The sequence below is a fragment of the Jaculus jaculus genome, chromosome 6 (genome assembly GCF_020740685.1).
Source record: "Jaculus jaculus isolate mJacJac1 chromosome 6, mJacJac1.mat.Y.cur, whole genome shotgun sequence".
NCBI classification, from domain to species: domain Eukaryota; kingdom Metazoa; phylum Chordata; class Mammalia; order Rodentia; family Dipodidae; genus Jaculus; species Jaculus jaculus.
Genome location: NC_059107.1, coordinates 34,886,882 through 34,899,886, shown reverse-complemented (window position 1 = coordinate 34,899,886; position 13,005 = coordinate 34,886,882). Strand labels below are relative to the sequence as shown.

Below are 13,005 nucleotides of genomic sequence, written 5' to 3'. Positions count from 1 at the left end.
ACCTCTCAAGTTGCCGTCAGCTGGGGTCCAAGCATTCAACACACGTAAGTTTATGGGGGACAGCTGATAAAACCACCACAGATGGACATCTTGTCCCCTGCAGAGATGCCGGCCTCCAGCCTGCCAAAAGATTCTCCCCACAAAGTAATGCTCTGCTAACGTTAGTCGAATCAACAGGCTTGGGCACCTCCCCAAGGGACTGAGGGACACTTTGTGTCAGGCCTCTCTCTCTCTCCTCTTGGCATCTCTGAGGTGGTAGCAAACACTGTGGCAGGTGTCCTGACCCGGTGCCAATTAGCCTATAGGAGATGCCCGTGGACAGGGAAAAGGTTTGAACCCAGACTTTAAAATCAATGTTGCTAATTAAAAAAGTAATTGATTGAGCTGAAAAACAAGTTCAGAAACTATTAAGAGAATTAAAATATCACCACTTTAATTGAGACCAAGGAATGAGCTTGAAAAATAAAATTAATTAAAAACTTTAAAAAGAATGACACGGGCTTAAAAAATAAAATTAATTAAACACACACACACACACACACACACACACACACACACACACGGCCAGTAATTAACTGGCTTTTGATTCAGTGTTCTGCAGCTCAACAAAACTCTTTAATTCATTCTTGTATTTTTTTTTTCTTAAGGAAAGTTTTTGTAAAAATTAATTTTGGAAAAAAAAACATTTAATGAGGAAGTCATTGTGTGACAATTGACCTATGGCTGGGTTTGGCAGGAAGCTGGGCGAGAAAGGAGAAATTCCATTCACTGAGTGCCTGTGGAGCCTGGCTGACCACATTATCCTATTAAGATCCACATGAGTCTTCTTGTAGGCCTGGTGACTCAGAGGGACTAGGGACACAGGGTGTTGCCTTCTGAAGATTGCTGCATCCTACCACAGAGTATGTGCCGAGAAATTAAAACATGGAGCACGGTCTCCAAGAAACCTTTAGCCACCTTGACAGGGAGGCCTCAAGCTGGCTCAGGGATGTCACTGATCCCAGCTCTCCCCACTTCGCTCCTGGACAGTCCTCTACTTTGTGAAAGGGTTTCTCAGATGCCACTTCCTCTGTTGATGTCTTCAGCTCTGCCAGTGCTGGGAGCCCTGTGGCTCCTGGGAAAATCATCTAAGGAGGCACTGCACGTGCATGAAAGTGACACGCTCTGCCTCCACGTGCCATCCTCCCCTTGTCCCCTTTCAACTGTCACTGGATTTCAAAAACAATGTGTATTCGGATGATTAAACAGCCCCTGACAGCTTGACTTGTTACTGTTTTGTTTTCTGTAAAGTTCATTCACTCTAACTAATTTGCATACAGGTTTGAAGTATTCAGATTCAATAATTAACTTTTAGCACATTGTTAAGTACATGTGTGGAGCCGAGTAATTTTTTTAATTTTGTTTTTGTTTTGTTTTGTGTTTTTGCAGTACTGGGAATTGAACCTTGGGTCTTATGAATGTTTGGCAAGTGCTTTACTCTGAGGTCTCTTCTGTATGTTTTTTTTTTTTTAAATTTTTATTTTTTATTTATTTGAGAGCGACAGACACAGAGAGAAAGACAGATAGAGGGAGAGAGAGAGAATGGGCACGCCAGGGCTTCCAGCCTCTGCAAACGAACTCCAGACGCGTGCGCCCCCTTGTGCATCTGGCTAACGTGGGACCTGGGGAACCGAGCCTCGAACCGGGGTCCTTAGGCTTCACAGGCAAGCGCTTAACCGCTAAGCCATCTCTCCAGCCCTCTTCTGTATGTTTTATTTTGTCACAGTCTTAATTGCCCAGGCAGGCCTTGAATGTACTACCCTATTTTCTCAGCCTTCCAAACAGCTGGGATCACATACCTGTATGACCAGCCTAGCTTAACTGGTTTCGTATTTTATTTGCAATGCATATATATGTAAAATGTCTGTGTGTATATAGGCATGCACATTTTGTCATGCATATGTGGAGGTCAGAGGACAACCTCGGTGTTTCTCTTGTATTCCACATTAAAAAAAAATTACTTATTTGCAGGCAGAGTTAGAAGAGAGACAGAGAATGGGAATGCCAGGGTTTTCATTCTCTGCAAACAGACTATAGATGCATTCACTACTTTGTGCATCTGGCTTTACATGGGTACTGGGGAATCACATTTGGGTCGTTAGGTGTTGCAGGCAAGCGCCTTAACCACCGAGCCATTTCTCCAGTCCCCCTTGCTGCTTTCAGGCCTCTGGATTCTCTTGGATCCATCTCCCATTGCCATAGGCACGTCAATATTACAGACATACATGTCGTATTGCAGACATGTGTGCCGCTTTGCATCAGACTTTCCATGGATGCTGAGGCTCAATATCTCTGCTCGGCAGGCTTGCAAGCAAATGCTGTTGGCCACTGAGCCATCAACCAACCCCTACTTATGTTTTAAATATTTTATTTATTATTTGAGAAAGAGAGAAAGAGGCAGAGAGTGAGAGGCAGATAGAGAATGGGTGCACCAGGGCCTCCAGCCACTGCAAAGGAACTCCAAACGCATGTGCCCCCTTGTGCATCTGGCTTATGTGGGTCCTGGAGAATTGAAATCAGGTCCTTAGGCTTGACAGGTGAGTGCCTTAACTGCTAATCCATCTCTCCAGCCCTCAGAATCCTTTTAAAAATAGTTAATTTATTTGGGGAGGGGGTGGCAGAGAGAGAGAGAGAGAGAACTGCTTACGTTAAGTATCAGTATTGTGGATGAAGACTGTTGCTAGCTTCCACTATCTTACCTAGTGGTGAGATTGCAGAGAGCACTGACTAGACAGAGACCAGGTGACTCAGGTGAGGAGGGCATTGCTGCACTCAGAAAAAGCAAGCAGGGTGCAGTTGCTCAGGTCCCACCCACACCCGCAGAGGGGGTGCTGGGACTGGTGGCTTGGTCCTGAGAGGCACGCTGCTGGGGTGTGCCTTCATCCCTTGCTTTTCCCTATTACAGTGTAGTTCCACCATGAAGGTTCCAATAAAATGGTATCAACTGAGCTCTACGCTTAGGTAGCTTGCTTCTGTGCCTCCCCCCCCCCCCCCCCCCCAGCAAGCAACGTTCTAGGTGAACAAGGATCCTAAATGATCCCACGCTGTGTTACTGTGCAGACAGGGATTTGGGCTCACTGACCAGGTTTACAAATTCCCTCTGCACTTCACACATGCAGTCAGTCTTAGGGATCAGTGTTTGCAGAAAGGGCGTTTTAGCTTCAGGGCCTCCCTTGAATGCCTGTGGGGATTAAGTAAACTGATCCAGTTAGAGGACTTAGTTCACACAAGGACACAGTAAGTGCTAACTGTTGTTCTAGTGACTATAGTACTGCTCATTTTGACAACAAAGGAACACCTGGGGGGAAAAAAAATCAAAACCAATACATATGAGATACTTATCATATGCTAGTGTAATGGGGTGCTTGGGGTTCAGGAAAGTCCTTGGACCCTAAAACTCCACGTTCGTTTCTAATTTTAATCAAAGAATTCACTAAAAAGAGCCTTAGGAGGGTGGTTTTTAAATTATTCTATTTATTGAGCAAAGTACAGAGCCAAGGAAAGGCACCCACGTAGCCAGAGATCCCATGTGGAGGGTCTGGGAAAACCATGGAAAGAAAAGAGAAAAAAAGAAAGTAAGTTCAAAGAGCTCCTGCCATGTGGGGAGCTGGCGGGGGTTGGGGGAAGAGTCAAGGCTAGGGGGCTCTCACCTTGGCTCAGCCCAGCTGGGCCTGAGGGAAACTCACCCACAGCTGGGAGTTCTCAAGTGCTCAGGTAGTTCCAAGAGCATGCCCTCCCCTTGCAAAAGCATTTATGACCTAACGGTGGTGGGTCTTGTCTTCCTGTTCAGGTGACTGGCTAGGACTAGGGACTATACCAGGAAGAGGCTAACCCTGACACCAAGTTCCAGGGGTCTGGACTTGGTCAACTACCCAATGCTTAAATCAAAGACCTCCTTCTTAGGAGAGGACCAGTTTTGGTTTTTTTGTTTGTTTGTTTGTTTGTTTTGTAAAACAGGTCTAAGGAACTAGGTAAGAGATAAGAAGTCAGATCATCCTTGATGTCTAGCAAGTGTAAACTTTCCTGTCTTTTTTTTTTTTTTTTTCTTTCAGGGCCCAGTCACCCTGCCCGCTCCCTCTTACCAGGTCTGTTAGAAGGACTTAGGGATCCTAATTCTTCCTGACCAGCAGTAAAGGTACCTCGCAAAAGGTCCCTATTTTACAGAGAGGAAGTGGAGGGACGGAAAGGTTTGGAAGCAGCAGATCCAGGATTCAGTCCAAGAAGCCCCCATTCTGGGTGTCTGGGTCCTTTCCTGACATGCAGGACCAATTTACCATCTTTGTCTCAGTCCTGCAGGCCACATGGGTGGCATGTGGCCACTGAATGTTTGTAAACTTGACTGTGGAAGCAAAATGAGTTCAAATTCTTCCCAGAAGCTTGCACGTGGACTGTGGTTTGATACGCATCACGTGAGGCTAGCCTACAATTTCTCATGTCTGAGACCCACCCAAGTGGAAGATGCCAAGTCTCCGATACCCCGGGTACTGACTTGGGAAGAGGCTTTAGCTGATTGCTGGGGTGAGGCTGCCAACGGTCTGGTCCCCAGGTTTCCTGAGATCCAGAGGTGGGGAGTGAGTAGAAGTATGATTGTAGGTACTGGCATGATCCCCATTAGTAATCATATGGTATTCTTAATCATTTTCTCAGTTTTGGAGGCATCTTAGGAAGCAAGTCAAAGCCTGAGGAGGGGCTAGGAGGAGACCACAAGGAAGAGATCACTGGCTGAGGCTGCATGAGCCTCCTGGCTTCTCATGCAGAGACCCTCAAGAAACTGTAGACTCATCATGGGATTAGGAAGCTCTGCTTGTAAAGTTTTGGAAGACTGTGAGGGCAGACCAGGGCTGTTCCAGCCATGTGCAGCCCATAGGTGTCTCTTAGTTTAAGAGCTGGAAGCAAACATCTTGTCCCTGGGCCTCAAACCAGCCTCTCTCTTATTGGATCCTGCTTCTCTCTGCTAAGCTCTTGCCATCTGAGAATGTCCCTTGGGAAGCAAGCTCTGCCAGGTGATTCCCCTGCGACCAGAACCAAGGTCTTGTTGCTGTCATGACAGACCTCTGGATGTATACTGGTTTCCACTCACAGCCACTACACCCCGCCGTAGGTTACGACTACGCTGAGCCAATGAGGCAGCCTAATGCCTCTGGGTGGATGCTGTGGGGTCAGGACCCTGGAGAGGTTTTTTTAGCAGCAATCTGACAAAAACTTCATGCTACTTCTGGGTCTGGGGAGGAATTATGGCTTTCTAGGTGAGAGCTGAAAACCCAACCATGGAGTGAACAATGCATTTCTTCTTGCATTCCTGCTTGGAATGCCAATTTGTTTAACCAAATGTTTGTGTGGGGATGGTTTGAGGAACATCCCTCCCCTGACTAGGGGAACAGTTATGAAAGATTTACTGCCTAATAGGCTTTCAGCCTTGAAGCTGGGAGATGGCACAATTGCTTTTGTTTTGCGGAGAATTCCCTGAGGCCTCCTCTGTGCCCAGGATAAGCATGTCTACCTCGGCATGCAGATTAGCCAGGGAACCGCTGCTAGGCTCATAGTAGAAAAAAAAAAAAAAAATGTCACAGCATCTGACCTTGCGCCTTTGGAGACCCTTTCTGGAGCTACTTGTGTGAATCTGCTCCGCCCTATCACCATCTCATTATTCCTACCCACAACTCTAGTTAATAGAGCAGCAGTTATGATTGCTCAAACATGCCTCTCTGCACTGGCTCCTCCTGGCCTTCCTGCCTGGCTTGCCCTGTCCATCTTGGCTTCACAAAATCCTGCCCAGCCTTCAAGATCCAATTCAAATATTAATGCTTCACTAATCTTTGCCCTAGAAATTGATCCCTATTTTTTCCTCTTGAGCTCTGCTATCATTTTATATGCCTATCATGGCCCTTATCTAATTCTGCCTTACACAATAAATATTTATAGTCTATGCTTTTTTCCCCTCTTCCTATTACATCTTAAGTTTGTGTGGCACAAAACTCTCTTGCACATCCTGAAGTTATCCAAAAACTTAAAATGGGTTACTTGTGCCTGTAGATTATATTTATTAAATTGAAGTGGGGGAGAACTCTATCCTTAAGGATTTTTTTTTTGTAACAGGAAGTAAAATTAATGCCATAAAAAATAATGCCAGATAATCACCAAAGAGGGATGCTCTTGGCAGCTCTTGAGTTTGGTATCATGTAAGATTCCAAAGGATATCTGTTAAGAGTAATTTCTGCTTGAAGTCATGATACTGTAACTCCCATTGCACGAAAGAATCTTGATGCTGATGTTGAGAAGATTGTGGGTGATAGATACAGAATCCCTCCTGGCTCTTTTTCTTTCCCAGTCCCCACCAGCCTTGGGAAATAGCGCAGAGAGCAAACACACGGTTTCATTAATTTTTTTCATTCATTTGTTTGACTTCTCTGGAGGCCCTAACTTCCTGTTTTCTATTCCTTTGTCCTCAGCCCTGGACCCATCCAAGGACCCCTGCCTGAAGGTGAAATGCAGCCCTCACAAAGTATGTGTGACCCAGGACTACCAGACAGCTCTGTGTGTCAGCCGCAAGCACCTGCTGCCCAGGTAAGGTGAAGAATGATGAGGCAGGGGAATGGCAGGGTCTGTGTCTGGGGCAAGGCTGGGGAGGCATGAGCCAGGTTTGTGCTCCCTTCTTGTAGGGTATTTCATGTAGGTATTCCTGCGGTGGTATGAATTTCAGACTCCAAATATGGAATTGCAAGGAATCTAAACTTCCTTCAAATCAGCTTCATTTTGACTGAGGCTTCCTCTGAGCACAGGGACAGAAACATCCCTTCATGTTCTTCATTGGCACCCCCTTCCTCTCCAAGGGACCCCAGTGTCCACAAACCTTGTAGCCAAGAAAGCAAAGGCCTGTGGTTTTGCTCTCCTGGTTGTAGCTGAAACTGTGAATGCAGTAGTTCTTCCAGAGTGCTTACAGGGCTGGGATGCCATGGTTCTCTCTCCCTGTCCCTGTCCCCCAAAGTGCCCTACAGGATGTGGCACATTTGTGTTTTTGCCTCCTCACAACCCTACACTACCATTTCTTCCAGGAATACTTGCTGGGGCTTCAGGGTTTCAGGGTACAACAACTGATTTCTTCATTTTCACCCAGAGAGAGGCCTTTGCCATCTTTTTTAAGGCCCTTAATGCCCTTGCTTGTTATCTCAATCCGTCCAGAACTTTCTATCCAGTAGGCTTAGGCTTTTGCATTTGTTGGAAAAAGCCTTGAGATCAAATTGGTAAAGTTTTGCTCTCACAAAAATTCTTGAGAAAAACTCTCTTTTTCTTACACACACACACACACACACACACACACACACACACACACACACAGAGAGAGAGAGAGAGAGAGAGAGAGAGAGAGAGAGAGAGAGAGAGAGAGAGAGAAAGAGAGAGAGAGAAGAGAGAAGAGAGAAGAGAGCAGACTTTAAGAAGTTGCAGAAATGGCCCGGTGGTTAAAGGCACTTGCTTTCAAAAATCTGATGGTCCAGGGTTCAGTTCCCCAGTACTCAAATAAATCCAGATACACAAAGTTATGCATGTATCTAGAATTTGTTTGCAGTATCAATAAGCCCTGGCTTACCTATTTAAATTCCCTCTCCTCCTCTCTTTCCCTTCCTCTCAGGTGTCTAATAAATTTTTTAAAAAAAGAAAATATGGAGTTGAGTTGGGTTTGGGAAGATGGCTCAGTGGTTAAAGGTACTTGCTTTAATGCCTGCCAACCTGGGTTCAATTCTCCAGCCACTCACATAAAGCTAGACACAAAAAGTTGTGCATGTATCTGACATTCATTTACAGCAGCAAGAGAATCTGGCGCATATGCATACACACACACACACACACACACACACGAGTTAAATTATTTTTTTTAAAGGAGCAGGGTTGGGAACAGGTGGTACTAGGGCCTATCCCCTTCCTACTAACCCGAGAAATACAGCGACACACACTGAAGTCATTCCACTGTGTTCAGCTATTTTCTTGTGACACGCTTTGGGGAACTGGAATCCGACTGAAACCTGCCTCCCTAGAACCTTCCTTGATCAGCTCCAGTTTGACCTCCTGGGTCTTAAGAACACATGCTCTCTCTCTCTTCTTAAGTTCTAGCAGCCACAGTTGCCTTGAGTGTTTCTTTTGGGATATGTTGTAGTTGCCTTTTAATCTTCTAAGTGATTTCCTCTGAGCCAACCTGGGGGGTGCCATCCCCTCAAATCATGTTCTAGTGGCAGAACAGTGCTTTTAGTGTGAGGTGGCTCCATTGCTTCTGTCTTTCCTAAGCATAACACCTCTGTCCACTGACCTGACCGCCAGGGTCATCTTACTGTGGATTGCTTCCAATGTTGATAAAAGTAGCATTAGCACTTACATCTATAAGACCAATCTACAAGGTATTAAGGTGTGCTTTGCAGTGGGTCCAAACTGGAAGTTGTCCTTGGCTGTGAAGATAGGCCTTGCCCTGGGATACCAGGCATTACACTCCATCCTCACATTTTTTCAGTAATCCTTCCAGTCATTTTTTTTTAAACCGAGTACATTTTTTTTTTCTCTCTCTCTTCTCCAAGTGAAGCATAGACAGAGGCATTGCTAACTTGCTTGTGTATCTACTATGCGATAGCCATGATTCAAATCCAGGACTTCCTGCCTCCACAGCTTATGCTTTCTACTTCTACTACAGCATGTTGACCTCTTCAGTCTGTCAGTGATTGTTTACCGTTCATGTTGAATGACAGTCCAAGAGGTACTGGATATGTTTGGTATGCCAGGCTCCTGATAGGCAATAAGGGTAACCATCTCTTTAAAAAGAGAGATGGCTTAGCGGTTAAGTGCTTGCCTGTGAAGCCTAAGGACCCCGGTTCGAGGCTCGGTTCCCCAGGTCCCACGTTAGCCAGATGCACAAGGGGGTGCACGCATCTGGAGTTCGTTTGCAGAGGCTGGAAGCCCTGGCGCGCCCATTCTCTCTCTCTCCCTCTCTCTGTCTTTCTCTCTGTGTCTGTCGCTCTCAAATAAATAAATAAATAAATAAAATTTTAAAAAAAGATGAAAGGAGAGGAGAGGAGAGAGGGGATATGACCCCCTGCTACTGCAGTCAAACTCCAGACGCGTGCATTGTAGGAAAAAACCCCCGCAGGGGGTCCCCACGCTCTGCCCGGATATGGCGACACCCCAAATCACTCACGAGAAGCGGTCTTGATGCAAACTGCAAGAGGATTTTATTCCAAGCGCGCTGGGGTCCACAGTCGTACACCGCACAGGGGTAGAGGACTGCAGAGCCCCGAATGCAGGAACGGGACAGTTTTTATAGGGTTTCTAACAAAGCCTGTGCATTAGACCAATCATTATTTAACATCAGGAGCCCCTGCAGGGTGTGAGCCAGTCAGTTTGTGCCACCCCACAGTTTCTAAGCCAATTAGTTTACTTTGTTCAAGCCCCTCATGGACCAATCATTCTCTTGTGACCTTGGTGGTCACCACTTGTGCAATTCCTTAGGTGGGGGTAGCAGAGTATGGTATCAGCCTCCTATGACCTTGGTGGTCTGAGGCAGGCTGCTACAGCTTATGGTGCGAGCTACTAAGGCTTACAGTGTGGGCTATTAAGGCTTATGGTGCAGGCTATTTACAGAAACCAAATAAGTGGTTTACTTTATTACTCATTTCCCATCCTTGAGGGCTATCTCATCCCCTTTTTACCTAGTTTTATATTAGGAGCAGGCTCTGATATGATGAAAAGAGGGATTCTTTACTTGCTTCTAACAGAGAGTAAAGCCTGGAGTTTGAGGTATGCAGGGGGCCCACTTAAGCTCCCTTTGGAGTGTGATAGTATTTCTGAGCTTCTGAATTCTTGGGCCTTTCAGCATCACTTCATGCATCTAGTTTTGCATGGGTACTGGGGAATCAAACCCAGGCCGTCAGCTATGCAAGCAAGTCCCTTTAAGTGCTGAGCCATCTCTCCAGTCCAAATAAGAATGTTTTTTCATTCAAGGAAAATCAAGTGCATTAAGGAGTGAGCTGTAAAAATAATTTTGTGCTTGTTATTTAAAGTTTTTTTTTTTTAAGATGTTCATATTCTAAGAAAACTAGTACCAATCTTCTTGCCACATGTGATTTCTGCCGCCTTTGATGAAGAGGAATATGTCAACTTTGATTGCAATAAACCAAAATTTTGGGGATAATGCTCAAGTTGTTTGACCATTTGCTCCCAGGTATCTATGTGTGTGCACATATGTAAGAGAGTCCTTCATATGCTTTCCCTCCCTAAAATTCACAATGCAGACCTTTCTAGACATGCCAAAGTGAGTTCAGTTTCAAACTCAAATCCATTTGAGATCAAGGAAGAAAGCTTGTTGGTATTCAGACATTTCCAGATAAAAGTGTCATTTTCCTAGGTTGACCATGTGTCTGACCATTACTCATTGCTTATGTGGAAGATGTCATCATCTCCTGTATATCCTGATAAAATAGTATAAAATAATTATGTATTAAATTGAATACAATCCATAAAATAATAATGGTTCAGAAGATAGGTTTAGGAATAAAACTACTGGGCTCAGTTGCCATGGTGGTTAGATCTTGGTGGTGTGACCTTAACACATCACTGTGTGCTTCTCCATCTGTTAAATGGATTCACAACCAAGGCTCTTGGATTGGATATTGTGTGAGTTTGTGTGAATATACGATAAAGATGATGCTGTGTAAAGCACACAGTATCATGGCAAATAATGACAGCTGGTCTTACAATTACTAAAACAATTCACAATGATAAGTTTCATTATTGAGTCATTCTGGAAATTCAGCTAGAAATGCCCAAAGCTGTGCATGTTCCTAGAAAAAAAAAAAAAAAAAGTAACTCCCTCTAGGGCCCTGTTCCCTTCTTGGTTTGATTATACTGTCTGTGAAGTTCTTAGGGGAATCAGTGTTTGAGGTTTATCTCAAGGATTACAGTGATATTTCTGCTGCCCCTTTGTGATTCACAGCAGGAAAATACTAATAAAATGACTGCATTTCTGATAATAAGGTTTATTCCTTTATTGGAAAAAAAAAATCCATTGAGGCCTACTCCCTTAGCATGATCTGGGAGGAGGCCTGGTCCACAGGGAACCTGTGGTGGTGGTGCTCACTGTGGTTGTTAGTCCAGCCTTTCTCCTGTTCTCTGTGAGGTGGGACTCCTCAGCCCTCATCCTCAGCCCTCATCCTCAGCCCTCATTCTCAGCCAAGTATGTCACTCTTCTCCCAAGAGTCTTGGACACCCTCCCAGATGAAACATCTGCCTTTCCACATTCAACTTCAGGGCTCCCCTGAAGCAGGGAGAGCATGTTGACAGCTTTGTGCAATTATTAATCAGGGGAGTCATCTTTCTTTCTGCAAAACATCTGTAGTCATCATTTCAACCAGGCAACTCAAGTGGTGAGTCTTGTTTCCAGGACAGTGAGCAGTGCTTATGGAGGAGAGGTGGCTGGATGGGCCCCATACTGGGACCGACTTTGCAGGAACATCAGAGCAGAAGGACAGAATGGGCCTCAGTGAGAGGGTGCTATTAGTGTGTCTTTTGTAAAACTGAGTGTGTGGAAAGACTATTGGGAGCACACATCTGTGGCCACCTGTCAGGGCTGACCACATGGTTTGGATGGGGTGTTAGGAAGGCAAGCCGGAAGAGCTGGCCTAGCTCTGATGGAGACCTCCTTGATGAGGTGGACATTTGCATTTGGCTTCACCCAAAAGTTTCTGTTGAATTCACCTACTTTTTGGAATTTTTCTAGAAAGCCTTTGTTTCATTTCTTCCTGCTGTTAAGAAGTATTGATGGGTGTGAAGGAAGGGTAGACTCTGGTAGTGAGTTCAGCCCCCTTAATTTCTCAGCAGTCCTCTATGTACCAAGGAGCAATGAAGATATCCTGCAGTCAGGAAAGCTTCACGAAGAAGTGGTGTTAAAACAATTTCGAGCTGGGCATGGTGGTGCACGCCTTTAATCCTAGAACTCGGGAGGCAGAGGTAGGAGGATTGCTGTGAGTTCAAGGCCACCCTGAGACTCCATAGTGACTTCCATGTCAGCCTGGGCTACATTGATACCATACCTCAAAAAACCAAAATTAAAAAAATCATTTTTTTAACTTAATGGTAGCTAATGCTAACTATATAAACTACTAAAAATTGAACAAGTAAAAAGAAACAGTAATAAGTAATCTGCATGATCAAATAATAGTAATTAAAATACTACAATGTATTTCTGTCTCTTTTAGTTGTGGATTTTTCTCATCGACTTGCTTTTGTCACAAGTTGTTTGATAGATAGTACACACATATATTTTGTGTTACTGTAAGTACATATATTACACATGAGTATTAGCACATGATTCTTCTCTGATAGTGTAAGCTATGCCTAAAATGTTGATGATTACATAACATGACATATAAAAAATTAACTTGAGATGGGACATCATTTTAGATATGAAGACTATAAAACTTGTAGAGGAAAATATAGGAGCAGCAACCTTAGGTTTGATTATGATGTCTTAAGCATGACACAAACACCAAGAAGGATAGGTGCAGTAAAAAGTAACAAATGAGTTTTCATCAAAATGAAAGATTTCTGATCTTCTCTAGACACTTACAAGACTAGAAGAGGAAGTCATACTGGGAGAAAACATTTCAAAACATGTACCACAAAAGATTTGATTTAACTAATTTATTTTTTTAAATATTTTGATTGATTCATTTGTAAGATGAGGGACAGAGAGACAGAGAATAGGCACATTGGGGTCTCTTGCCACTGATAATCAACTCCAGATGCATGTGGCATTTTATGAATCAGTCTTTATGTGGGTACTGGGTAATCGAACTTGGACTGTCAAGCTTTGCAAGCAAACACCTTTAACCTCTGAGCCATCTCTCCAGCCAAGATCTGACTATAAAATGTGTCACAAAATCTTAGGCACATGTGCTCAGTATGTAAGTTCATATGAACTCCATTTATAAT

The 13,005-nt window shown here is 44.3% G+C and overlaps 1 protein-coding gene across 3 annotated transcripts in view; it reads left to right on the top strand.

The window, feature by feature from the left end:
* The window catches only part of Spock1 (SPARC (osteonectin), cwcv and kazal like domains proteoglycan 1), a 534,501-nt gene that overhangs the window by 352,226 nt on the left and 169,270 nt on the right, over positions 1 to 13,005 (top strand). For all 3 annotated transcript variants that reach the window (XM_045153029.1, XM_045153030.1, XM_004665088.2), the window contains one exon: positions 6,489 to 6,603. In XM_045153029.1, coding sequence (XP_045008964.1) covers positions 6,489 to 6,603 — 115 coding nt within the window. The remainder of the gene's footprint in view (positions 1 to 6,488; positions 6,604 to 13,005) is intronic.